The following is a 24,190-nucleotide window of genomic DNA, read 5'->3' as shown; positions in this document are numbered from 1 at the left end:
TGATTATTGTACAGGCAAGCCTGGTCTACGCAGACATCTAGCAACCAGGAGGCTGCTGTGAACTGAAGGAATTTTCAGAAACCTGGTAGTGACTTTGGAGTAAAAGATATTCAGCAGTCTGGCTTGTGTACCTTGGGGCCAGGTTGTGATTCTGGAGGGATAGTGCTTGGTCTGAGGCACAACCATCACCCTCAGGTTGTGTCTTCCAAATGGGAAGTGAGTTCTGGCACATTCCTTGAAAGTGGGACATTTAGAAATTGTATCCTTTGCACATTCACCCATACCTCTGACTGATCTAGACAAAATCAGCAAGTCACTGTTGAACTCTGATTTGCATGCTGGGCCTCGGGGGTTACCTAGTAGCTTCTCACTATGCAGTAGGCATGAAGTGACTGAACCCCCAGGGAGGAGAATGGCTCTGGGGTTTGCCAGAAACCCCCAAAGTGATAAAGATGTTAGGAACCATGGCCTTAGGGAACCAGAGAAATGCAAGGCTTATAGGTAATAATCCGTATATATGGAAAGCTCAAGGAGGGCAGTTTGGCCTCCCAGGTGGGTGAAGGTCAGAGTCTGGATGAATCAGGAGCCTGTGGCTTCCAGGAACACCAGCTGCTTGGGCTCAGCCCTGCTCAGCAGTGACACTTGGCTCCAGAGAGCCCCAGCAGGTGGGAGAGAGGGGGACGGCTAAACCAGGTTGTGTCACCCAACCCAGACGGACATAGTAACGGGCAAGGACAAAGCAGAAGAGAAGGATGAGTCTGTCTGAATCTGCACAGCACATATGACAAATGGATGTCAGGTTATGTTTGTAGGTAACACTAATTACGAAGCTGTAGGACTGAAGACTTTGTTTCTTTGCTCTGGCTCCCTCCATCTTTAGAGCCAGCACTGAATTCCTGATGTGCTTTGAGTCTCTCTGACTTCCTGGTCCGCTGACCTCCAGATCTGGGTTGAAAGGGCTCGTGTGGTTAGGTCAGTCTATCTGGGTGATCTCCCCATTTTAAGGTCAAATTAATTACACCCACAAAATCCCTTCTGCCGTGTAATGTAACATGATTGAGCAGATGATCCCAGACAAAACAGACCGGAGACTTTAAAACAAAATGTGTCAAAGACAAAGAGGAATATTTTATAATGATAAAAGGTTTAGTCCATCAGGAAGATATAATAATTATAAACACATATGCATCTAAGAGAGTCCCAAAATATAGGAAGCAAAAACTGACAGATTTAAAGGGAGAAATAGAAAACTCAACAATAATAGCTGGTTCGTCAATACCACACTTTCAATAATGGATAGAATGACGAGGCTGAAGATCAACAAGGAAATAGAAGACTTAAATAGCATAACCTGATAGACATGTATAAAGCACGCCACCAACAAGAGCAGAACACAATTTCTCTCAAGTGCATTTAGAACATTCTAAAGGACAGACCACTCACTGAGCCATAAATATTAGCTTCAGTTCATTTAAAGGACTGAAATCACATAAAATTTTGAGACATCTCACAAATCAATACTGTCACACAGTCTAACCATAGGTTGACAACTCTAGGTAGTTTGTCTCGTCCTTCCTTCCTTCACTTTGTCCTGAATGCTCAGTGGCACATATGGAGGTGACCACAGTCACACACGTGTAGGCCCTCAGCCCGGAAATCTCAGGCAGCTGAAGGGAAGACATACACATTCCAGGAAAGTGTGACTAGTTCCAGCCTCACAAAAACAGGGAGGCAGTGAGACACAGGCAGTAAGGAGGTGTCAGGAGATCACTTTCTCTGCGGTCTGTACCCCTCTTTAAAACCTCAGAGTCTGTGTCACCAAGTCCCACTGCACAGAAATGTGATGGATCACCACCAACCCCAATAGACCCACGACCCTGATCTTTGCCATGCTCTGACTGAGATTACAACCACCAATCAATAGCTTTGGGTCAACACAAACTATCAATTAATGTTCTATAAAAACTGCTCTGGGCATAAAGAATAGCACTAGTTAGTTTACAAGTCATTCCAAGCGAGGTGGTCACTACATGTACTCAAAGAAACACTCAAAACCTAATTCAATGGCTTTGACAAATTCAAAATATACCCCGTGGAACTAGAGTGAAATTTATAAGTGACAAGCACAAAATATGTATATAAAGATGAAAACATGGACTTCCAGCCAAGATGGAGGCATAGGTAGATACACTGTCGGTGCCTCCTCACACAATCTAAAAGACAACAACAAATTTAAAAACAAAAAAACAACCAGAACTGCCAGAAAATCAAACTGTGTGGAAGTCCAACCACCAAGGAGTTAAAGAAGAAATACTCACTCAGACCAGTAAGAAGAAGAAACTCAGACCAGTAAGAGGGGTGGAGACGGGCAGCCAGGTGGAGAGGACTCGCGGGCAAGGCAGCAGCTTGTGAGCCATGCAAGGTGGCAGCTGGTGGAACAGGCAGTCCCACATACTGCAAGGAACAGCTGGGGAGTGAGACAGATCCTGCAGCCCAGGGTTCCAGTGCAAGGAAATAAAGCCTCAAAACCTTTGACTGGAAAAAACCTGTGGGGGCTGAGGCTACAGCGGGAGAAACTCCCAGACTCATAGGAGAGTTCGTCGGACAGACCCACAGGGTCCCAGAATGTACAAAAGCCCACTCAACTTGGAATCAGCACCAGAAGGGCCCAATTTGCTTTGGGGTAGCAGAAGAAGTGACTGAGAGCTGGCAGAGGGCCCAGCAAGCGGCATTGTTCCCCTTTGGACTACCTCCCACCCCAGCCACAGATAGGGCCACGACATAGCGACAGGAGTTGCCCTGCCCTGGAGAATACCTAAGCTCTGCTCCTTAGACCTTAAGAGGCACCTGAGATTAAAAAAATATATATGGCCCAAATTGAAGAACAGATCAAAGCTCCAAAAATGAACTAAACAATGAAGAGATAACCAACCTCTCAGATGCAGAATTCAAAACACTGGTAATCAGGATGCTCACAAAAATGGTTGAGTGTGGTTGCAAAATAGAGGAAAAAGTGAAAGCTATGCAAAGTGAAATAAAGAGAAATGTATGGGGAACCAACAGTGAAGGGAAGAAAACCAGAACTAAAATCAACAATTTGGAACAAAAGGATGAAATAAACATTTGACCAGAACAGAATGAAGAAACAAGAATACAAAAAAAATGAGGAGAGGCTTAGGAACCTCTGGGACAACTTTAAATGTTCCAACATCCAAATCATAGGGCTGCCAGAAGGAGAAGAACAAGAGCAAGAAATTGAAAACTTATTTGAAAATATAATGAAGGAGAACTTCCCCAATCTGGCAAAGTAAATAGACTTCCAGGAAGCCCAGGAATCTCAGAGAGTCCCAAACAATTTGGACCCAAGGAAGCACACACCAAGGCACATCATAATTATATTACCCGAGATTAAAGATAAGGAGAGCCTCTTAAAAGCAGCAAGAGAAAAGGAGACAGTTACCTACAAAGGAGTTCCCATCAGACTGTCAGCTGATTTCTCAAAAGAGACCTTACAGGCAAGAAGGGGCTGGAAAGAAGTATTCCAAGTCATGAAAGGCAAGGACCTACATCCAAGATTGCTCTATCCAGCAAAGCTATCATTTAGAATGAAGGGACAGATAAATGCTTCTCAGATAAGGTCAAGTTCAAGGAGTCCATCATCACCAAGCCCTTATTATACGAAATGTTAAAGGGACTTATCTAAGGAAAAGAAGAAGATCAAAAACTATAGACAGTCAAATGACAACAAACTCACAACTATCAAAAACTGAACCTAAAAAAAACCCCAAACAACTAAGCAAACAACTAGAACAGGAACAGAATCACAGAAATGGAGAGCACATGGAGGGTTATCAGCAGGGGAGTGGGAAGGGGAAGAGGGACAGAGAATAAGTAGCATAAATGGTAGGTAGAAAATAGACAGGGGGAGGTTAAGAATAGTATAGGAACTGGAGAAGCCAAAAAGCTTATATGTGTAACCCATGGACATGAACCAGGGGGCAGGGGTGTGCAGGGCAGAGGGGAATAAAGGGGAGGATAATGGGACAACTGTAATAGCATAATCAATAAAACAGATTTAGAAAAATAAAGTGTTCTATGAAAACAAACACGTGGTTTGAAACTAAAAAAAAAAAAGATTAAAACAGAAAGCAGCCCCCACACAGAAGAGGGTGGGACTTTTTGGTGTGGATGTCAAACCTGACTTGCAGTTTGTTGAACAGCCAGCATGACTCCCCGGTGAGGGAAAGTGGCCACCGCAACACTGGGCCGCAGCAAGAAGTAAACGACATAGTTGGGACAGAAATCCTTTTTACAAATTAATTATTTATACACTGAATATTCTACTCACACTTTTAAAAATAATATTAAAATGGGCCCTGGCTGGTGTAACTCAGTGGATTGAGCGTGGGCCTGTGAACCAGAGGATCACGGTTCGATTCCCAGTCAGGGCACATGCCTGGGTTGCAGGCCGGTTCCCAGCAGGGGACACAAGAGAGGCAACCATACATTGATATTCTCTCCCTCTCTCCTTCCCTTCCCCCTAAAGATAAATAAATAAAATCTTAAAAAAATAATAATATTAAAATGGTGTGGAAAAACTAGAGAATCAAAGAACACCGAGACTACCTAACAGTTTTGGAAACAATGAAAGAATTGGGGCAATATGGGTTGCTTGGTGTTTTCTGGGTTCTTGTAAGAATGAACAATAAAAAACATGCTTAAACTTTAGAAGGAGATGGGTCTCAGCCCAGGGTACACAGATGCTGAGAGTGGCCGCTGAGAGGGTGGTGCCCATCCGCGCTGACCCTCAGAAGAGACCAGAGGGTTTTGTGTATAGTGTGGCCTAGGCAACGGGAAGACAGGGGCTCCTGAGATTCCATGACGCTGTCCATCTTCTAGTTCTGTTATTGTGACCCCAGACGGTTCCCTGGCGTGAAGGGTCCTCTCTCTGGCACTCAGAGCCTGAGCTACAGGCGGTGCCTTTGGCTCTGAGCTTTGGCACACTGTGCCTTATTTTTGTGGTTAAAAAGTCTCCGAGTTTTGGAATGCTGATAAAGATTAGCTCAAAGCTGGGTTAAGAATTACATCTGCATTCTTTAGACTTGTTCAAAACCATTTTTTCACTTAAAGAGACTTTGTTGGGGTATCATGTGCCTCCTAAAGAGCCCACCCATTATAAACATAATTTCCCAGGCACTGCGTCACCACAATCCATTTGCGTGTTTTTAGTTTATTATCTGTTTGGTACTTTCCCCCAGATTCTGGCTCTATTTCTTCTACCACGAGCTTCAGCACGGCAGCATCTCCCCCCACTTCCTCTGGTCCCAGGACAGAAATGAGCATCCCGGAAACCAGCCAGCACCTGTGCTCCCAGCTGGAGGCAAGCAAACAGGACTTCGGAGACATCACAGCGAAATTCCTCACGTGCCAAGCTGCCGCTCAGGCCCTGGCCAAGCAGCTCCAGAAATACAGTAAGTCTCTGGGGTCACAGTCGCCAAAGTGATAAATGATGGTCCCTCTTCCCTCTGAGAACCTAAACACTTGCCACACTTTCTTCTTCTCTTTCCTTCATCAAAGTAAATGTCATCCTGACTATATTCCTAGAAAGGTAGAAGTGGGTATTTCACCTTCAATTTTCAGAGCATGGAAATGCTGAGGCGGAAAGGAGTCAAGTTTGCGGTGAAAGTGTAGGGAGGAGTGGAGGCGAAAATCTGGATTAAGGCACTAAACTAAAAGTCAGACATTTACTGAGCACTCATCTGCAAAGCACTGTGCTGACTACACCAGGGGAGAGGGAAGACAGAGAACACCTATATGTTGCGACCCTCCAAGGCCGGGCAGGTCCACGGTATTCACACAGATGGAATAATGTTCACGGAGCCATTGGAATGTCTGGCATGACTTTATTCACAGGTGGGTGAGCCATGCATGCTGTGAGCTGTGTGTCTATCTGCACGTCTCATGTCATGACCCTTGCTCCCCAGCATGGCACCCATCATGGCGCCGGTCCCCTTGCATGTGTCTCCCATCGTCGCCCCTAGCAGGGAGTCCCTACGTGTTGAAGGGACTCCCTTTACTAGAGGAGAACAAAGCCGGAAAACTGCCAGAACATTACATTGCATAACATCTTTCTGCACATGCGAGCCCACTTCGTGTGGTGGGGACAGTTTGTCAGGCCCAGTATCAAGGCTGTGAGAACACTGGTTATCAGGCACATCCCAGGCTCTGGGAACACTGCGCCCCTTAGTCACTCAGACATCTGGGCAAGGAAGCCAGACTGCCTCCACTTACCCTACTACCTCCCTGCCTTAAGGGGCCTTAAAGCTGTCTATTCCCAACCACAGACACGTGGAGAGAAGAACATCAGCAGCAGACACAGAGGGAAATCCTGATGCCAGGAGCAAGATTCTTTTCCCCCATAAGTTCAAAGAAGCCATTCTTCACACCCTGGTGAACGCCTTGAGAGCAATTCCAGGAAAATCCGAGACTCCAGCACCTTTTCTCTCTCTCCCTGAGCATGAACTTTGCCCACAGCAAGCGAGTCCAGGATCTGGGCTTTGAGACACAGGTCCAAGATGAGAATGAGGCCCAGTGGAGGAGACCCTGGGTCCCAGGAGCGGGCCGGGTCAGTGGAGGGGCTGCCCCTTCCCTGTCCGTGTTCCGCTTTCACTCTTGGAAATCCACTGGGCAAACCTGTTCATAATCCAGGGGAAGGGGGAGCTGTGGCCACTGAGGAGCATGGGGGCGAAGGCACGGGAGGGACAGGGATCTCAGAGGAGGGTTCTTATTGACGTTAGGTTGAGCTTGCTTTAAAATTTCTACACTTGTTTTTCAATAAATCAATAGTGGGGGGCAGGGTATAACATTTGCTGTCCAACCTACTGACTTGGGCAAGAAGGCCTACTTATTAAAAGTGGAAAGATGGACTTTGGGGTGTTGAAGTATAACTTTTTACATTATTCATTATAATCATAATACATAAATACATAATACATAATACAACTGTAGGACACATTTGAAGCTACAGGGGGAAAATATCACACAAGATCTGAGTGAAGGTAATGCGGTGCAGGACAGCAGGAAGAGCGTGTTCCCCGAGGCCAGACTTCCTGGGTTAAAATCCAAGCTGCCTGGGTCTTGGTGCCTCAGCGCTCCCATCTGCAACGGCAGTAGGAACAGTACTGGTGCTGATTCCACGCCGGTAATCCTTGCAAACCTGCTAGAACAATATACTGTGGCAAACGTCACGCAGTCGTGCTCCCTTTAGCCCGACCCAGCACTGGTTAGCATTTGAATACACACCCCTCAGAGTTTTTCCCTAAATGTACTCATACATTTTTGTGCAGTGGTATCCAGAGAAACTTGTAAGTCTTTGAAATATTGGGGGTGGGGGGCTATTGAAACGCTCACTGTTGGAAAATCATCAGGTTTGCAGGCACTCGGGTCTCCGAAATTCCTACTTCATGCCCCACGTTACTGTTTTACTTAAGAGGCTGCCAGTGGTAGAGCGACCCAAGATTTGGAGTCAGCCCTCGGGGGGTGTAATTTCCAACTTTGCCTCTTTCCAGTTGCATCATTTTGAGCAAGTTATTTTACCTGCCTCTGAGCTTCTTCCCTCATCTCTAAAGTGAGAGTCAATCAAGTACCGTGTAGTTGAAAGATTAAAGGATGGGATGCAGAAATCCCAGTGTAGAGCCTGGCAACAGGGTTAGTCTCGTGCCTGGGATGGATCCTGCCTCCTCCCTGGAGGGCAGTGAGCACAGCAGCAGGTGGCACGCGTCTCTGTTTTCTCAGAGTACGAGGACCTCACGGAATCCGTGCTGAAGGAGGACGCGCCATTTGAGGAGGGGGATCTGGCAGAGGTGATGGGAACAGCTGCCTGGCTTGGGTAAGGAGGTACCTGAGTGCCGAAGTGTGGGAATTACTGTTTGAAGTGGGGCAGCCGAGCTGGCAAAATAAAGAGCCAGGAGAAGGGCAGAAGGGCACAGGGCAGGCACAGCAGCAGACAAATGGTGGGGCTGTGGGACCTGGGTTCTGGATTCGTGAGGTTTTGGGATTGTTCCGTAAATCATATAGGAATAATATGAAAATGCGCTTGGGTTGCAATGCTAGCCGTGTGGCTTCTAGCTGCGTGACCGTGGGCAAGTTTACCTAACTTTCTGCATCTGTTGCCTCAGCTCCCTCCTCTGTAAAATGAAAACACCAACAGCCCTATCTCAGAGGGTTAGGAAGATTAAATGCGTGATGACATGTGGCCAAAACCATCTCTGACACATAAAGAAGCTCTTGACAAATATTTGCTCTAATTGTTATACTTGCTCCTATTTTTTTAAAAGATTTTATTTATTTATTTATCTTTAGATAGGAAGGAGAGAGGGAGAGAAACATCAATGTATGGTTGCCTTTTGTGTGTCCCCTGCTGGTAGTTAGCCTTCAAGGAACCAGCCTGCAACCCAGGCATGTGCCCTGACTGGGAATCGAACCGTGATTGTCTGGTTTGCAGGCCCGCGCTCAATCCACTGAGCTATGCCAGCCAGGGCTCTTGCTCCTATTTTTTAATGGATGTGGTGGTTGTCATTAATGGGCCAACATTTTCTAGTACAAGAGATATTGTCTAAGCTTTCCAAAGTTCCCTTGGGTGATAAAAATGTTTCTTCCCCAATTTTGATTTTTTCCCTAAATAGTATACTGTGTGGAGCTAAGCGGTAGGGCTGCTGGGTAGATGGATAACGAAGCAGCTGTCGTCTGGAAAATGCATTAATTTGCTGAGAACCAGGATGGACCATCCTGAGAGGGTTTTAAATACGGGGTGGACTGTGTGGCACTCAAAACTTCTTTTAACCTCCAGTTGAAACCAAACCAGAGAAGCTCACATGTGTGAAATCCACTAAAGCAGACATATTTGATTGAAGGAGGCGTGGGTCTGGAGCCCCCCTTTCTCCCTAGGCTGATGCGTTCACTCCTCTGGCACTTTCCAGGAACACCACGGCACACAGTTCTGTATTTTTGTGAAAGACAATCGGTAGACCACCCAGTAGACAGTAGGGAAGAGACTCAGGGATCAGAAGGGTAGGGTCTAATCCAGCTGTAGGGTTACGTGCTTCTGAGTGGTAGTGGATGGAGTCCTACCTGTGTGTGAACTCTCTGTGTGGCGACCGTAGTAATACATGGCCCTGTCTCTAGCCTCACAGGGCTCACATCCTACACTGGGATCCATGAGAACTATTTGTACAATAAGAAAACAATGCAATCCTGAACTTTACTTACTCTTCAGCACCTCCTTACTGATGTGCTATCCTTCCTGACTCTTTGATTGGTCTTCCTTTCTGTCCTTTAACTGACACCAGATGCACCCGCCCAACATTCTGTGTCTGGCTCCCCACCCCCTCTCATTCCAAATAATGTTTGATGAACATCACATGGAAATGCATGCGGCTGAAGTGAGGAAGAGAAGAGGCACCTTTTTAAAGCCAAGTTAATAAAAAACGAAGAGACAAACCCACTGGTGTTTCCTCACTCCCTCGGCCACAGATCCAGTGTGGGAGAATTCAACTCGGGATCCCTGGGGGCACCCTAAGTGCTGCAACTCCCATAGCCTGTGAATCCACTACACTCACTTTGCCATTTCACTTTCCTTTCCCACCTCAGGAGATACGAGTACCTAATTCAGGCTCAGGCCAGAGAACTGGCTCACTTACGGTGGCAGGTACAGGAAGGGAAAGGTGTCTGCGACCTTTTCACCCAGCACGTGAGGACTGCAGCCAAGTCTTTTGAGAACCTTTTTGGGACCACTGACCTAGCCTGCCACCAGGGACAAAGATTCTGTGAGCAGCTGGCCCAAGGAAGCCAGCTGGCTGAGAGCCTCGCCAGCAAACTCGGCCCTGGTGAGTTGGTTTCCAGGCTCTAAAGACCCTGACCTCCTCCCCAGGACCCCGCCTCACATAAGACGCCATGCCTCCAAAACTCTAAGAGTGACTTTTTAGCTGGATGTTTTGTGCTGGGTTCAGACTATGGATAGGGAAGCTGTCACCTGGAAATACCTGGGGACATTCATGTGGGCCCAAGGCAAGACCCCACAGACGTTTTTCCTCCAGGAGTCAATGCCGAGGCTGCACCAGCCCTTGTGGTTCTTCCCATTGTGTAACCACGGGGTGTGCCTCGGCAACGACCCTCAGGGGCACTGGAGAAAAATGGGAGGAACTGAAGCAAACCCAAGGGCTATTATTCACAGGTCCTAGAGGGTACCCAGCACCTTACAGGCCGCGGAGCAAGGTCACGGGTAGAGAGAGAGCCTGGGTCTTTGGGTCCCACTTTCACGGGGGTTGAGGGTGGGTTGTCTAGGGTTTCCCAGGTTCACTCTCTGTATTGGTGAATTTAAAACATAAGAGTGGTAATTAAAGTGCAAGAAGGAAAAGACAAGTGCTCAAACATCAGTTATCCAAGTCAACCAGAGATCTCGGAAACAAAGGAGACACCGGGGTGGGGGGGCAGCAGCCTCTTCACCTTTTGTGCGGCTGGCAGTGTGCCAAGGGGAGGCCGCTGCCCTGGCAGGGGCTGCCTCTGCAGTCAAAGCTTAATCTCAAGCATTCGGATTACAAATTTAAAAAAATGTATGACTCTTCTAATATGTTAGATACAACTTTGTTTATTAAGTTGGTTTGGTTGACATTGGTCAGTGAAAGTACATAACTTCCAAGTATACAATTCTATATGCAATACATTATCTATATATTGCGTTGTGTGATAAATCTCCTTCCATCACCATATATTTGGCTCCCTTTTCCTTCATTCTACCCCCACCCCCTTTCCCTCTGGCAACCATTTTTTTAAAAAGCCTAACACAAACTATTGTTCTGGGGTATGTCCCCAAGTAGTGCGGTCATGAAAAAGTAAGGAAATGCCTCTGTGACAGGACAGCGATGAGTTCTGGAGGAAGCCAGGAGTTTGGGGGGCGGGGTACCGGGAAGACACACCCGGGCCTCCTCTGGGGCAGTAATGCTCTGGCCCTTGACGGGGGTGCCGGTCACCGGGTGCTCACTTTACAAATATTTGTTAAACTATGCACTTTTTTGGCATTCTATATTTCACAATTATTCAATTTTTTGATGAAGAGAAAAGCCAATTGTCAGGTGCTTACCTACACCTGGTTTCCACCTCCCTTTCTGGGGAGTCTGGCCTGTCAGGACTGCTCCGGTTGAGTACGGTGGAGAAAGACACAGGGCTGGAGGTCACAGTGTCCCGGCCCCCTCCTTCATCACAGCAGGAGGCAGCAGCCAGCCAGTCGTTTGTGGTTTTTAAGGATTATTGAGACGCAATATAACGACCCGCTGTAATATCAGTTCTGAGTTTTGAAAAATGTATACGGTGGTGTCAGTACCACCGAAATCAAGATACGGAACAGGTCCCTGCCCCCGGAAGTTCCCTTGTGTTCGTAGGCCCCCACTTTCCCTGCCCCCAGCCCCACGCAGCCACTGGATCCGTCTTCCGTCTGTCCAGATTCCCCATCTGCAGNCCGGGTGCTCACTTTACAAATATTTGTTAAACTATGCACTTTTTTGGCATTCTATATTTCACAATTATTCAATTTTTTGATGAAGAGAAAAGCCAATTGTCAGGTGCTTACCTACACCTGGTTTCCACCTCCCTTTCTGGGGAGTCTGGCCTGTCAGGACTGCTCCGGTTGAGTACGGTGGAGAAAGACACAGGGCTGGAGGTCACAGTGTCCCGGCCCCCTCCTTCATCACAGCAGGAGGCAGCAGCCAGCCAGTTGTATACAGTGGTGTCAGTACCATCGAAATCAAGATACGGAACAGGTCCCTGCCCCCGGAAGTTCCCTTGTGTTCGTAGGCCCCCACTTTCCCCGCCCCCAGCCCCACGCAGCCACTGGATCCGTCTTCTGTCTGTCCAGATTCCCCATCTGCAGAGTGTGTCCGTGGTTCGTCCCGTTTGTGACCGAGCACTATCCCGTCACAGCCGCGTTCCCCCTCTGGTTTACCCACTCTCCCCCCGAGGGACATCTGATGGTCTCCAGTGCGGGGCAGTTAGGATGAATCGCTATAAGGATTCACATACAGGTTTTGTGCGGAAGGAAGTCTTTATTTCACTTGGGTAAATCTGAGAGCAGGGTTGCCGGGTCACATGGTAAATGTATATTTAACTTACAAGCAACTGCCCAACTGTTTCCGAATGTGGTTGTACCATTTCCAGTTTATTTGAAGAAGTTTCTTTTCATTCCTTATTTGCTGAGAGTTTTATTTTGCATAGATGTTGAATTTTGTCAAATGATTTTTATTCATCTGTTGAGATGATTGTGTTATTATGTGAAGTACTTTTAGATGGTACTCTGGGCGTTTTGAATGTTATGTTGTGGGCCCCTGGTCCTGTTAAAATCTTCTGGAAATTATGTGTTAGCCGGCAATCAACCCCTTGAGGCTCCGAAGGCAGCTGGTTGAGTTCTGTCCGCTCTCTGTGGGCTGAGTTACAATGTCAGGTCAGTATTCATGCCTTTGAGGTGTTGTTCAGGTTGGTCCAGCAAGTTTGTCCCTCCGGTTTGGTCTGGACTAGGCAGTTCATGTGGTGATTCAGTTCTCTAATCCTCGGCCTTGAGTCCTTAGGTCTGCTTCACATGCATTGAGTTTGTGGATGAGCCCGGGACTCTTGTTAGCTCACGGACAGCTTTCCAGCCTCTCCCAGTCTGGCCCGGTGCCCAAGGGTCCCGTTTCTAAGCTCCTCCCTTCAGAAAGACGGGCCTTTCTCTGAGATTTGTCCTCTCACGCTTCGCCGCAGTTCCGCACGACTGGGGCTACTTTAAGAACAAGAAGGCAAGAGAGTTGAGAGAAAAAAAGGGGGTACTCTGCACTTTTCAGACAACGGGTCTCCCTTTTCCTGGCTCCTTTGACCAGAGAGCTGGATTCCCTCCTGTGGTTCAAGTCTCTGCTCACCTGGACAATACACTTCTGTGGCTGTGCTGGTCTCTGAGTGGGGTCAGGNTGAGTTTGTGGATGAGCCCGGGACTCTTGTTAGCTCACGGACAGCTTTCCAGCCTCTCCCAGTCTGGCCCGGTGCCCAAGGGTCCCGTTTCTAAGCTCCTCCCTTCAGAAAGACGGGCCTTTCTCTGAGATTTGTCCTCTCACGCTTCGCCGCAGTTCCGCATGACTGGGGCTACTTTAAGAACAAGAAGGCAAGAGTTGAGAGAAAAAAGGGGGTACTCTTTGCACTTTTCAGACAACGGGTCTCCCTTTTCCTGGCTCCTTTGACCAGAGAGCTGGATTCTCTCCTGTGGTTCAAGTCTCTGCTTACCTGGACAACACACTTCTGTGGCTGTGCTGGTCTCTGAGTGGGGTCAGGAGAGAAGAGGGGGAAAAAAGACAAATGAAAAAGGGGTGAAGATTCTCTTGCCACTCACTCTCCGGCATGCAGAGGTCCTTTGGTCCTGTTGTTTGGTTAGAAAGAGGTAGTTTCTTCTGAAGTTTCTGTGGCTCAGACACGGCAGCGGGTTCTGTGTGACAGTGGTGGGGACACACACCCTGGTCTAGCACCCGCCCTGCGGTGCAGAGGGTCACAGGTGGAGGCACACACAGAGGGCAGCTGGGCAAGCACCCGCAGGGTGGCCGGGGAACAAAAGACGTTTAAAACCCTTTGCCTTGACTCGGTAGCAGACCTCAAGGTAATGATTCACCACACCAGGAGCTTTCTGCCCAGGGCTGCTCAGGAAAGCCAGCCAGCCTACGTCGCTGAAGACACATGCCGAGCCCTCCTAGAATAAGGCTTCCAGAGCATTCTGAACACACACGTTGAACACTATGTCTCTGATCACACCTCATATTTGTGGTGTGTGAGGTGGGGTCTGCTCAGTTTCTGACTCTATTTGTGGTTCATAGAAAATCAGAATGACAAGGATGAAGATGGACAGAAGGCCGTGGCACCCAGGTAACTCTGAATGATGAAAAGGCTGATGATGGGATGGTGAAATTTAGAGAAGATTCCAGAAACAGACCACAAGGCCAAGGTCCTAGGTCCAGAAAATATAAACAAACAGAAACTGCTGATTGTCCCTGTTGTGTGAATTTATCATACAAAGATAAAACAATGCTGTCTGTTCTTTTTGCAGTTCTTGTATTGGTTAGCATTTCCTAATAATTCCTCAAGTTTAGTTATTAGCTAAAGGCAGTCTGACCTAAAAGCAAACCAGCCAGTGATCCCCGGTTTCTGTATTCTGAAAACCTGTGTGTTTCAAAACCAAAGTGAGATGCCTCTCTGAGGTATGTTGGCCGATGTTTCATAGCCAGAAAGTTCTTCTGAAAGATAAAACTCAACCCACATCAAGTATTTGGAGAGAAAGGTCTAGACGCTGTGAGAGCCCTAGGAGATGATATTCTCAGGGTCCAGTGTTAAACGGACGACTTCCTACAAAACTAAATTTGTCCGCAGTGTTTTAGAGCCAATGTATGGTCTCTGCGTGTCCCGGTGTCCTATGTGTGTTTCAGGGGAGTGGCCGAGTCTCCACCTCATCCAATGTCATGAGGTCGGGACACCGAGCACCTGCCGCTCTTTCCTCCCCAGTTCTAGGCGCACTAACCTCAATCAAAACTGGACTGGCAGGCTTTCTCTCTGATTGGATGGCCCCTTTGGTTTCTGGTACCTTTTTCATGAGCCTCAGACCAGGACCAGCTGTGAAGCTTTGATTCCAGGCTGCCTCAGTTTAATCTCCTCACTCGCCTACCCTCTGCCCCCAACCAGGCGCAGCAGGGGCCTCCAGAAGGAAGAAGTGAATGAGGTCCTGGAGGACTCGCTAGATGAGCGGTATCTGACTCATTCCAGTGGGCACGACTCCTCCCAGCCTCCCAGCAGCGATGCCTTCCTGTGTGCTGTGCAGAAATCCAGCTCAGCTGTGGCTATAGCCAGTGAGTACCTCCGTCATAAAGAGAATAAAACTCCGGCGACCAGAAGACTGGGGAATTAGCTCCAGTGGCTTCTGTGCACTTACCGCCTCGGTCTAGGCTGAGTGTGCCACCTCTGCAGGTGGGCCCTGAAGATTCACTTTGAAAACGTGATGAGGTTGAACAGAGCTCTGAGGCCAAGTGTCCAGTTCCGGGCCCTGGAGGTCAGGTAATTTGCACTGCTCCCGGTCCACACGTCACCTCAGTCACGCTGGCCCTCGCTGGCACATGCGGGCTGACGGACTCCAGGCAAGAGAGAGAGTGAGGGGTGGTGGCAACTCCCTGCCAACTCTTCGGCCGTGTACAGGATCTAATAGGCCTCCTTCTTTCGGATGAAGCATCTTAGCTTTCCTGAAATGTTCTCACTAATTACAGATTCTGAGCAGTGTCCCTTGAGCTTTTTTTTAGCTAAGGATATCAGCAGCCTTGCCCATATTTTTGGAGGTGTGATTATCATTGTTCCTGAGTTCACGTCCTGGTCCCTGCCTCCCTCCGGTGGCTCAGCTCCCATAAGGTTCCATCCCACCACCGGAACGTCAGGTAGGGTCTCTGGATGGCTGGCATTCCTACCCTTGGTGTAGCACCACAGGTTTTGGTTTTTGAAGGTGTGTGAGCTCAATCACTCTGTGATCTCATCTAAACCTACAGGCAGCATATCTCGCGGAGGAAAGTCTGAATCTAGCAGCAATACCACTAGCGTGCCCCCTTCTTCCCTCCCTCCCCCCCGTGAAGCCCCTCCAGGAGTGTAAGAACCCCTTGGGGTTGCAGCCTCACTGGTGTGTGTACACCTCAAAACTTCCACCTTCGTCTCCTTTCCTTATGTGACTTTGACTTTCCTTTGGGGAGGAAAGGATGGATTGTTAAAGAACCATGCATCTTACGTGCTCTTCTGCGTGACAGAGGGGGAGACTGTCTTCACTCGCTCACTGCCCACTCAGTTTTTACAGGGATGTTATAAGCCATGGTAGGGTCTGTCTTTCTGCTGGAAGTGGGTATAAATACGTGCTACTCAGACAGACCCTTACAGAGGCACCCGCATTCCTGTTTCCCATTTCACCCTGAGACACAGAGGGCGGTCTTCGTCACCTGCTAAAGATGGTCAGGCATAATGCAGGTGGCAGAGGTCATTAGTAGAGAGGAAGACATTTCCTAGCGCCCACAAAGTCGTATGGAAGAGGCGGAAGAATGGCGAAAGGCAGAGGTCTTGCCGAGAGGCCCCTGGCCACCCCGTTAGTGACCAGGATTCTCCATCTTCTGCCTCATTCCATGTCCCGGTGGGGTGACTGCAGAAGGTGAGATCCAGAACCTGCACCAGCACCTGGAGGAAATCCTTTTCATCAATGGCTGCCTCGGAGACAACCTGGAGCATCGTCTCAGCATTGCGGACAAAGGAGGCAGCACAGGAGGCCCAGGTCTGCAGGCTTCACTCTGAGGGCGTGTCACCTGTGCAGGCTTCACGGGTTTCGGGCACGTTGCTGTGCCTCACTGATTCCTTACAAATGGCCCCGCTAGGGAGACAGGGCAGGCACTTCTCTTGCTACTTCATTGTTGAGGAAATAGGCTCAGAGATTGGCCCCGAGGACGACCTATTCCTCCAGCACAGACCTCTGGCCTCCAGACCACTGCTGTGTACTCCCTGCTGCTCCTGTGTGACTGTCATTCAGTAGGACGTGGGCTGTGGGCTCCTGATCCAGCAGAGTGAGGGTCTCCATTGCTGCCACCCTCACCCCCCCAAGCCTCACGTCTGGGTTCTTCTTCATCCTCCCAAGGCGGTTCATGCCACGTGCTCCTCTTAGACCGCAGTCACACAAAGGCCAGCGTTCTGCCGTCTGGTGCTGGGCCACTCGGTGGGAGAACACATGAATGCCCTGAATTTCTTAAAGGCCACGTGAACATTAAGCTTCTTCCCCATTTCACGGAAGTCCCAACCTTTAGGTTCCCTTGGTTTTCTTCTGCACCGAGACAGAAGGGAAGGAGAATGGCAGAAATCATTCCCTTAAGAAAATGCGTGTAACTGGCCTAAACAAGCTGTATTTCCTGGAACAGGATGCACTTCTAACCTCTACAGGGAGATCTTAGAGTCCGTTGTCCAGCTGCACAATGAGAATAGAGAGATCGGGAAGGAAACCGGAGGCTCCCGGCTTACCTGAACCGTATTCCCAGAGGTAAGTGGTCAAAACCCAGAAAGTGCGATCCCTCTCAGCAGTCGTTTCTCGGGCCCCTCCTGGTTTAGAATGAAAGTTGGTGGGAGGCCAGCGCCATCCTAGCCCTCCTGGTCCATAAACCTCACAGTGTTTCTCAGTCTAAGGAGGGCTGCCTCCTGGGTGTCCCCTGTACAGCCGCCCAGACTGTAAGTCCCAGGAATGAGTAACCCTGGGAAATTTACTGTTTAGGCACAGACTGAACCCCACTACAGCAAGCCTGAAAAGAGAAGAAAGCACCCCAAAGTGAGAAGATTTAAGGGAATAATTATTCCAAAATCTGCCAAGATTAGATAAACTCACTGCTAGGATGCTGAAAGAACAAGCAAATAGAATTTGGATTCTGGGTCAATAGCCTTTGAGAAAGGCCCTGTAAACTTAAAAAGAAGCAAAAGCCCCAATTTTCAAACTGATGAAAATAAAGTACTAAAACATTTAAATAAATGTAATTTATGTTGACTCTTGGCAAAAAACAAATTTGTTGTACTCAAACCTTAATATTCCAGGCACCTTATGCTTTCTAACTCTTACTATTGCGGAGAAAAGGCAAACCAAAGCAAAATACCCTCAGATTGGCAAAAATGTTTACAAACCTACAAAGTATCTTCAGTCCATCCCCTATTTGATTGGCTGCTGACTGGAGGTTCCAGTGATGACCTCCTTGGACTTCAGATGCCAGATGCAAGTTCAGGTCGTTACCTGTGCTTCTGACTGACTGGCTATGAAAATTAGAGGTTCCCAAGACCCCCCACCTTAGGTTCAATGAACAGAACTCAGGGAAGCATTTTACTCACTAGAGTATGGGTTCATTACAGAAGAATGTATAGCGTAGGAACAGCCACATGGAAGAGACACAGAGGACAAGGTACGAGGAGAGGGCACTTCCCTGCCCTTCCAGCACCTTGATGTGTTCGCCTTGGAAGCTCCCTGCATGCCATCCTTTGGGGTTTTATGCAGGTGCCGTCACACAGGCAGTTGAGTAACTCACTGGCCATTGGTGGTTGAACTCAATCTGCAGCCCCTCTCCCCCCCTGCCCCACCCCAGCGGCGGGAATGGGGCAGGGGATGGGACTGGAGGTTCCAATGCCCCAATCATGTGGTCGGCTGCCATGCAATCTTCCCCCACCCCGAATCTTTAGGTGCATTTCAAAAATCCCATCATTCAAATCGCCAAACACGCCTTCCTGGCTCTCACCACTTAGAAAATTCCAAAGGCTTGAGGAGCTCTGTGCCAGAAACAGGATGAAGACCAAATAGATATTTCTTGTGATAGATCACAATATCACAGATGCTGTGAAGACCCTGCCGTTTTTCACATTCTATGGTTTTTACCTTGGCACCACCCTCCTATTTAAAAGGAACAAGATATAGATTTAGGAGCAGGATTTCCATGCAAATATCCCCTCTTACACAGAGCAGACTGTTTTCGAGTGTGCGTGTGTGAAGCCAGGCACGTTCTCCTGGGAGGTGCGAGAAAGGCCTCCCCTTCCCTCCAGAAGAGAAGACGGGAGAGCGAACTGATGCTGAGGAGGAAGTGGAGGGCTCAGGCTAAGCCCCCTGCGGCAGCTTGGGCAGGGCCATCCGCCTTGTGAGCTGGTGGCGGCCTGTGCTCCACACAACGGGGTAGGTGGTGGGAGGGGTCTCTCCCTCTCATCGGCTGGTGTAACTGCCCCTTTCCAGACTGGAGCCGGCCACCCAGCTCACCCACTTAACTGTGTTTGGGTTGCACATGGCCTCTCTCCTCACTTACCTCTTCCTCCAGCCTCAGGTAGGTATCCACCGAACCTGAGAGAGGATTCTCATTTAGTTTTTGTTTGTTTGTTTCAGATAACAACTAACTCGGGGACTACAAAAAGTTCTTGTCTAATTTCAGTAAAGTTTCTTAATCACAGCAGTTCCCCCAGCTGGTGAAAAAGAACCTAACAAAACAAGTGGAAGTTGAAATCTGGAATAAAGATGGCTTCACCTCTGAGAACTGGATTTCATGGCCACTCTAGATTTTTCCTCCAAATGGAGAGCTTGATTGCAGACATTAAAGCCCCTCATCACGCAGATAGAACTGCCTAAGAGACACCGATACCTAGATTCAGACAATCTTGAGAGGCCCGAACCCTTTTCCCTCCCCACCCCCATCCTGGGGATAGCTGGAGTCATCCACAGCTGGCAGAAAACGGCAATGACTTGGGACAAGCATAACACACAACAGTATCACGGCAGCCCGTTCAGCTGTTCAGCACATGCCCATTTCCCTTAAAGGCTGAAGGTTTAGAAATCTCTGAGAATAGACTTTATCTTATATGCATTCTGTCGCCTATCTTTTTTTGGTACAAATCAAAATTATAAAGTGTTCTGTCTCCAGCTAAAAGGAGGAAACATAAACATTAGTATGCCCACGACATTCGTACCCCAGAGTGAAAGCAATCAAGTCTGGGTGCATCACTTCACTCCAGAACTACCTGTCACCGAGAGCCTGGTATTACACAGAAAAACTAGACTGTGTCTCTCTCTCACTTTGGGAACTGAGAGAACTCAGGCAAAATATTCTGCCCCCCTAGTTAGGTGCTGTAAGCAAAGGAGCAGTTTCATACACGTCCAAGGGAACGATGACAGACTCTCCACCAGAGAACGGTCCTGAGAGGTGGTTGTTCACTCTTGTATTTGGTGTGTAGGCCTAGCAAAAGTCCAGTCTGGTGGTCTGTTAAGGACCCACAGAGAGGTTACACCTGCAGGGAACTGGTAGTTTTCAGATAACTCCACCTCATTTGACCATTTTTTTCCCTGAAAATAAATTCCTCGTATCCATTGATTTGGCTTTTGCAATCAACTATAAAAGTGGGACATTTTATTCAGAAGCATTGAAACCTACCAAGCAGCCTCCTACTCACTGGACCCAGGTTGGAGGGCTAGCTCCTGAGAGGAGGACAAGTCCTGGGTGGCACGCAGGGGTCTCGCAGATGGGTTTGTGCAGCGGACTAGTGACTGACACTTCCTTGCACTGGCAGCTGGTTTTGAGGGCCGTCACGCCCTCCTGCAAGGTGGAAGCCTAAAGACAGCAAATTTTAGTCCAGGACTTAGCCAGCTCTTCAGTCTCCCCGTTTACACATCCCCCCACAATTATTCATTTTGAAAATTTCAAACCTGCATATAAGTTGAAAGAGCCATGCAATTCTATCCACCTAAATTCAACATAACAGCCACTTGCTCATTTTCTGTCTACACACACACCCACACACATGTTCATATTTAGCAAATGATGACAAAAAGCTCACGTCGCCCCTAAATACTTCAGCACGTATTTCCTGAAATTAAGGGCAATATCCTATATAACCACAGTAAAATTCACTCAAATCTAAGCACTCTAATACTAACTCAATAATACTATCTAACATATGCTCCAAAATGTGGCCTCTGTACATAGACAGGTGCTCTGTCTACAGAGCATGCCTGTGCCCTTCGCCCCCACCCCACTCCTAAGCTCCAGGGACCCGTCTTTTGTTGTAACCTGTTTCCTGAGCCCGTTTCTTCTCCGGTTCACTTCTTCTACCTCTGAGACTCAGGACTTTCTCTTACAATTGGAGTCTTGGCCCTGAGTTCTTCTCCTGGCCATAACTGCAGAACCGAGGTTTCTGAACGGCGCCTCACACCTGCTGCCATTTTTTCCACCAACAACACGGTGCGGTGTCGGAGATCGTCCTCCCCGCTGTCCGCGAGTCCCCTCCAACGCTCGCCTGCACTCTCCTGCTCCAGCCTGCTGCCTTCCATCCTTAAGCTCTAAACGCAACGCAGCCCACTCCAAAAAGAATGAATATACAAATATATATAAAATGCACACACATATGAGAGGTTAAGTCTGAAGAGTGTGTGTTGTGGCTCTGATATTTCCCCACGTACCAATTAAAATTCCTAAATTGCACTTTAATCTTTCTTACCTGGAACTTTATCCCACTTTTTTTTTTTTGTTATTGTTGTTTCTGAAAAGAACAGTAGGTAGGTATTTGTGCTTCCTACTGCATCCTGCCAGGCATGGGGCTCTCCAAGAACAAAGTTGTAGTAATAATAATAATAACAATAATAATAATACTGTGACTATTTTTGCAAGGAAAATACTTAAAGAAATTCAGCATCTGCCAGCAGGTCAGCGCTTTCTGTAGTGGATGCAGTGACCCCGGCTCCAGTCCGAAACCGCAGTGTCTGCTTTCTTGATTTGAACGGACACGTTTTCCGGCTTGCTTTTAATCCCAGCACCGACCGTGACCCTGACAGCGGGTCCAGACAGCGGTCTCGCCAACACAAGGCCTTGGAGAGTAGGAAAGGCGACCCCATGGTAAAGCGAATGCCTAGAGCCAGGTCCTCATTGAGAACCCAGGACGCGCCCCTGTCTGAGCATGCGCAGAAATTACTCCCAAACGTGGAACCCTCTCCTGGAGCCTTGTTCGTAGCTTCCACTAATGAAATAGCGCCGTCGTAGCCACTTTTCTGGTCGAGATATTTAAAACGTTAGTGAAACATTTTGCGTTAAAATAAAATCCAAACTCCTGGCCAGTCTAACTGTGTGGGTTTATCTCCACCCCCCCCATCCCCGTGTTTATGCTAACAGCGAATTACCAAACTGTAATTCACAGCGTAAAATGCAACAATATCCTACAAAGCACGGGAAATCCCTCCACAACAAAGAATGGTCGTGTCAACATCGGTGGCGCCGAGGGGGAGAGTCCCGGGTGCAGACCCATGTCCGCACTCCTGGCCAACGGGGCGACAAGAATTCCCGACTCATTATTAAATGTGGGGAGCCTCGTAAGGGATTTTTGGCCGGAGCACCCGAAAGGACAGCATTTCCATCCACTACCGTAGGGAGAAATGCCGGCGCGGAGCCGCGGATCTTCGGGGAAAGCATGTTCCACCCCCCACCCCCACCCCTGTGGCCTTGGTCGGATCCCCTCGGGGTCCCTCCCACTCTGGTCTCCACCTGGGCACCGTTTCCACCGCGACCCTCTCCCCGCGTGGCTGTCCGGCAGAGGCGCCACTGCAGGGCCGAGCCACTCGGAGGCAGAACTTTCACATGCGACTTGGAACTTCCCTTCGGCGGCTTCTCCCTTTCCCGGTTTCCTCCCACCCCCTTGCTCTTCCAGCCGCGGCGACTGCCCAAACGTCGTCCTCTACTCCCTGAATCCAGCAAGGGGGCCGGGTTTTGGGCTGGAATTTAGCAGACCCAAACAGTGCAGACGGCGGTGTGCGCTCAGCCCAAAGTTGGACAACTCACTGCCTGCAGCCCCTCCCTGTGTCTGCGCGCCTTTGTTCAGTCTCCCAGCACCATCGGGTAATTTTTCGGATATGTTTTTGTCCACAGTTCATAGCTGTTATCTGTACAAGAGTGACTCTGAAAAAACGTAAGCGGCCATTACCAGAAGCTGAACTCATTCTCTCAGTAATGGCAGCCGAGCAAACTGGGTTTAAATCTCTGCGTCGCTGTGTCAGCTTGGCCGAGTTGACAGACACATCTCCAAAGTCGCCCATCGAGTGAAGAGGAGACCTGAGAACCAGTGTGTGCGGAGGAAGACCAGGGGGCGCACGAAAGGCGGCCTCCACCGGGCCTGGGGAGCTGCGCCCCTGAGCAGCGACCAGCGGCCACCGTCACTGTCCCTCACCCAAGCGTTAGGGCTTCGCAGGCTGTGGAGGCTCTTCTACCGCTGGTCATTGTGCTTCACTGCCGCTCCTGCGCGTGAAAGGAAGATGCCTGCGTGTGGAGAGACTTTACAAGAAGGCGACCCTAACAGCAGGGTCCCAGCCCTTTGGCCGCCGGGGACAGAGGCTCGTCCATCTCTGGACTCTGCGACCACAGCCCAGTCCCAATAGCGCTCCGGGAGGTCTAGGTCCGCCTCCCCGCCCCGGGGCTGCCGCCCCTCCGGGGATGGTCCAGAAGGTCCTACTCTCCCAGGTTTCTCTGAAAGCGTCCTGCTTCACATCGAAGCGTCCTGCTTCGATACATCCAGCGCTCAGCCCCGCAAGTGGCGCGTGGAAAAGGCGTTCAGGTGCACAAGCCTTGGCGGGAATTGGCGCACTGAGGCTGCGAGACTGCCCGGAGGAGGCAAGAGGGTGGCGCCCGGGGTAAGAAGGGACTTAGCACCGATACTCAAAGATCATCAACAAGAACAACTCAGTTGCAAAGTGGATGGAAACCACCTTCAAGGAAGAGGCCTCGGGCCCTAAACAGAACTCCGAATGTTCCCCCCTAAGACCCTTTGCATCTACAGTGTTTCCATCTAGTGGGAATCCTTTGTTCCCATCCTTCCAGTGCTGGAGGTGTTGGGGGGGGCGGGGGTGGGAAGGAAGAGACACTTAATTCTTTTTGACGCCAATGTTTTATTCAAACCCCACATCTAATTAGGAGTTTATTTTTTTCTTGAGGGTCAGGAATGGACGTTGGTCTGCCCAATTCTCCCCTGTCCTGATCTCTGAATTAGAACAAAAGACTCTCCTTCATTTAAAAACAAAAGGCAGGGAGATCAATTTGACACGGGACCCTTGGCCCTCTGGAGAGCCGAGGATCCAGACACTTAATTTTGGAATAGTGTGTTTGGCCTGTACCTGCACCGTCCCTTTGGCTCTGCTCCCAGTTTCCACCCGAGGCCTGTGGAAAAAGACAAATACATGAAATGCTGGTTTACCAGACACTGAAATCAGGCAGCAAAGGATAGCATCCCTGAGAGATAGGAATCAAACAAGGTGAGCCCTACTGTTGGCCCAGCTCACTGCTTTCAGAGACTTTCCAGGGTGGACACGAGGAGGGGCGCTGCAACCAACTCATTGGGTTGTGGAGATGAAGCTGAGCCAGGCCGCTAGAGTTCACGGAACAAAGGCCCAGATGTTAGCAGCAATGTTCTTGAGTTTGGCAAGAAAGAGTTCAGAACCCAGAACTGGAGCACAAGAGGAAGGCAATTTAGAATGCGAAGCGAAAGTACCCTGGAAGAGCATATTCAAGCAGGGTGCTCAGAGAGCTGCCCTGGCTTTTTAGAAAGTCACAGAGGCAGCAGGAGTGAGGCAGCGGGGCTG

The 24,190-nt window shown here is 49.0% G+C and overlaps 1 protein-coding gene across 1 annotated transcript; it reads left to right on the top strand.

Moving 5' to 3' along the window:
• The first annotated feature begins 5,323 nt into the window (after nucleotides 1–5,323).
• NBPF9 (NBPF member 9) lies at nucleotides 5,324–17,089 on the top strand. Its single transcript, XM_037038803.1, has 8 exons — nucleotides 5,324–5,471; nucleotides 7,795–7,888; nucleotides 9,649–9,884; nucleotides 13,881–13,929; nucleotides 14,740–14,903; nucleotides 15,348–15,479; nucleotides 16,229–16,351; nucleotides 16,986–17,089. The coding sequence occupies exons 1-8, from the start codon at nucleotides 5,336–5,338 to the stop codon at nucleotides 17,087–17,089; spliced, it is 1,038 nt and encodes a 345-aa protein (XP_036894698.1). The 5' UTR covers nucleotides 5,324–5,335.
• The last annotated feature ends 7,101 nt before the right edge of the window (nucleotides 17,090–24,190 follow it).

The sequence above is a fragment of the Sturnira hondurensis genome, unplaced genomic scaffold, assembly GCF_014824575.4.
Source record: "Sturnira hondurensis isolate 20B ecotype Veracruz unplaced genomic scaffold, ASM1482457v3 Scaffold0024822, whole genome shotgun sequence".
Lineage (NCBI taxonomy): Eukaryota > Metazoa > Chordata > Mammalia > Chiroptera > Phyllostomidae > Sturnira > Sturnira hondurensis.
The sequence above is the reverse complement of the archived record's forward strand: the minus strand, read 5'-3'. Positions and strand labels throughout refer to the sequence as shown.

What these genes read in the sequence shown, in the direction of transcription:
- NBPF9 (XM_037038803.1), top strand. Translation starts at nt 5,336, where the DNA reads ATGAGCATCCCGGAAACCAGCCAGCACCTGTGCTCCCAGCTGGAGGCA. An exon ending in GGAACAGCTGCCTGGCTTGG is followed by an intron (nt 7,889 to 9,648) that starts GTAAGGAGGTAC and finishes TTCCCACCTCAG; the next exon opens with GAGATACGAGTACCTAATTC. An exon ending in AGGCAGCACAGGAGGCCCAG is followed by an intron (nt 16,352 to 16,985) that starts GTCTGCAGGCTT and finishes TTCCTGGAACAG; the next exon opens with GATGCACTTCTAACCTCTAC.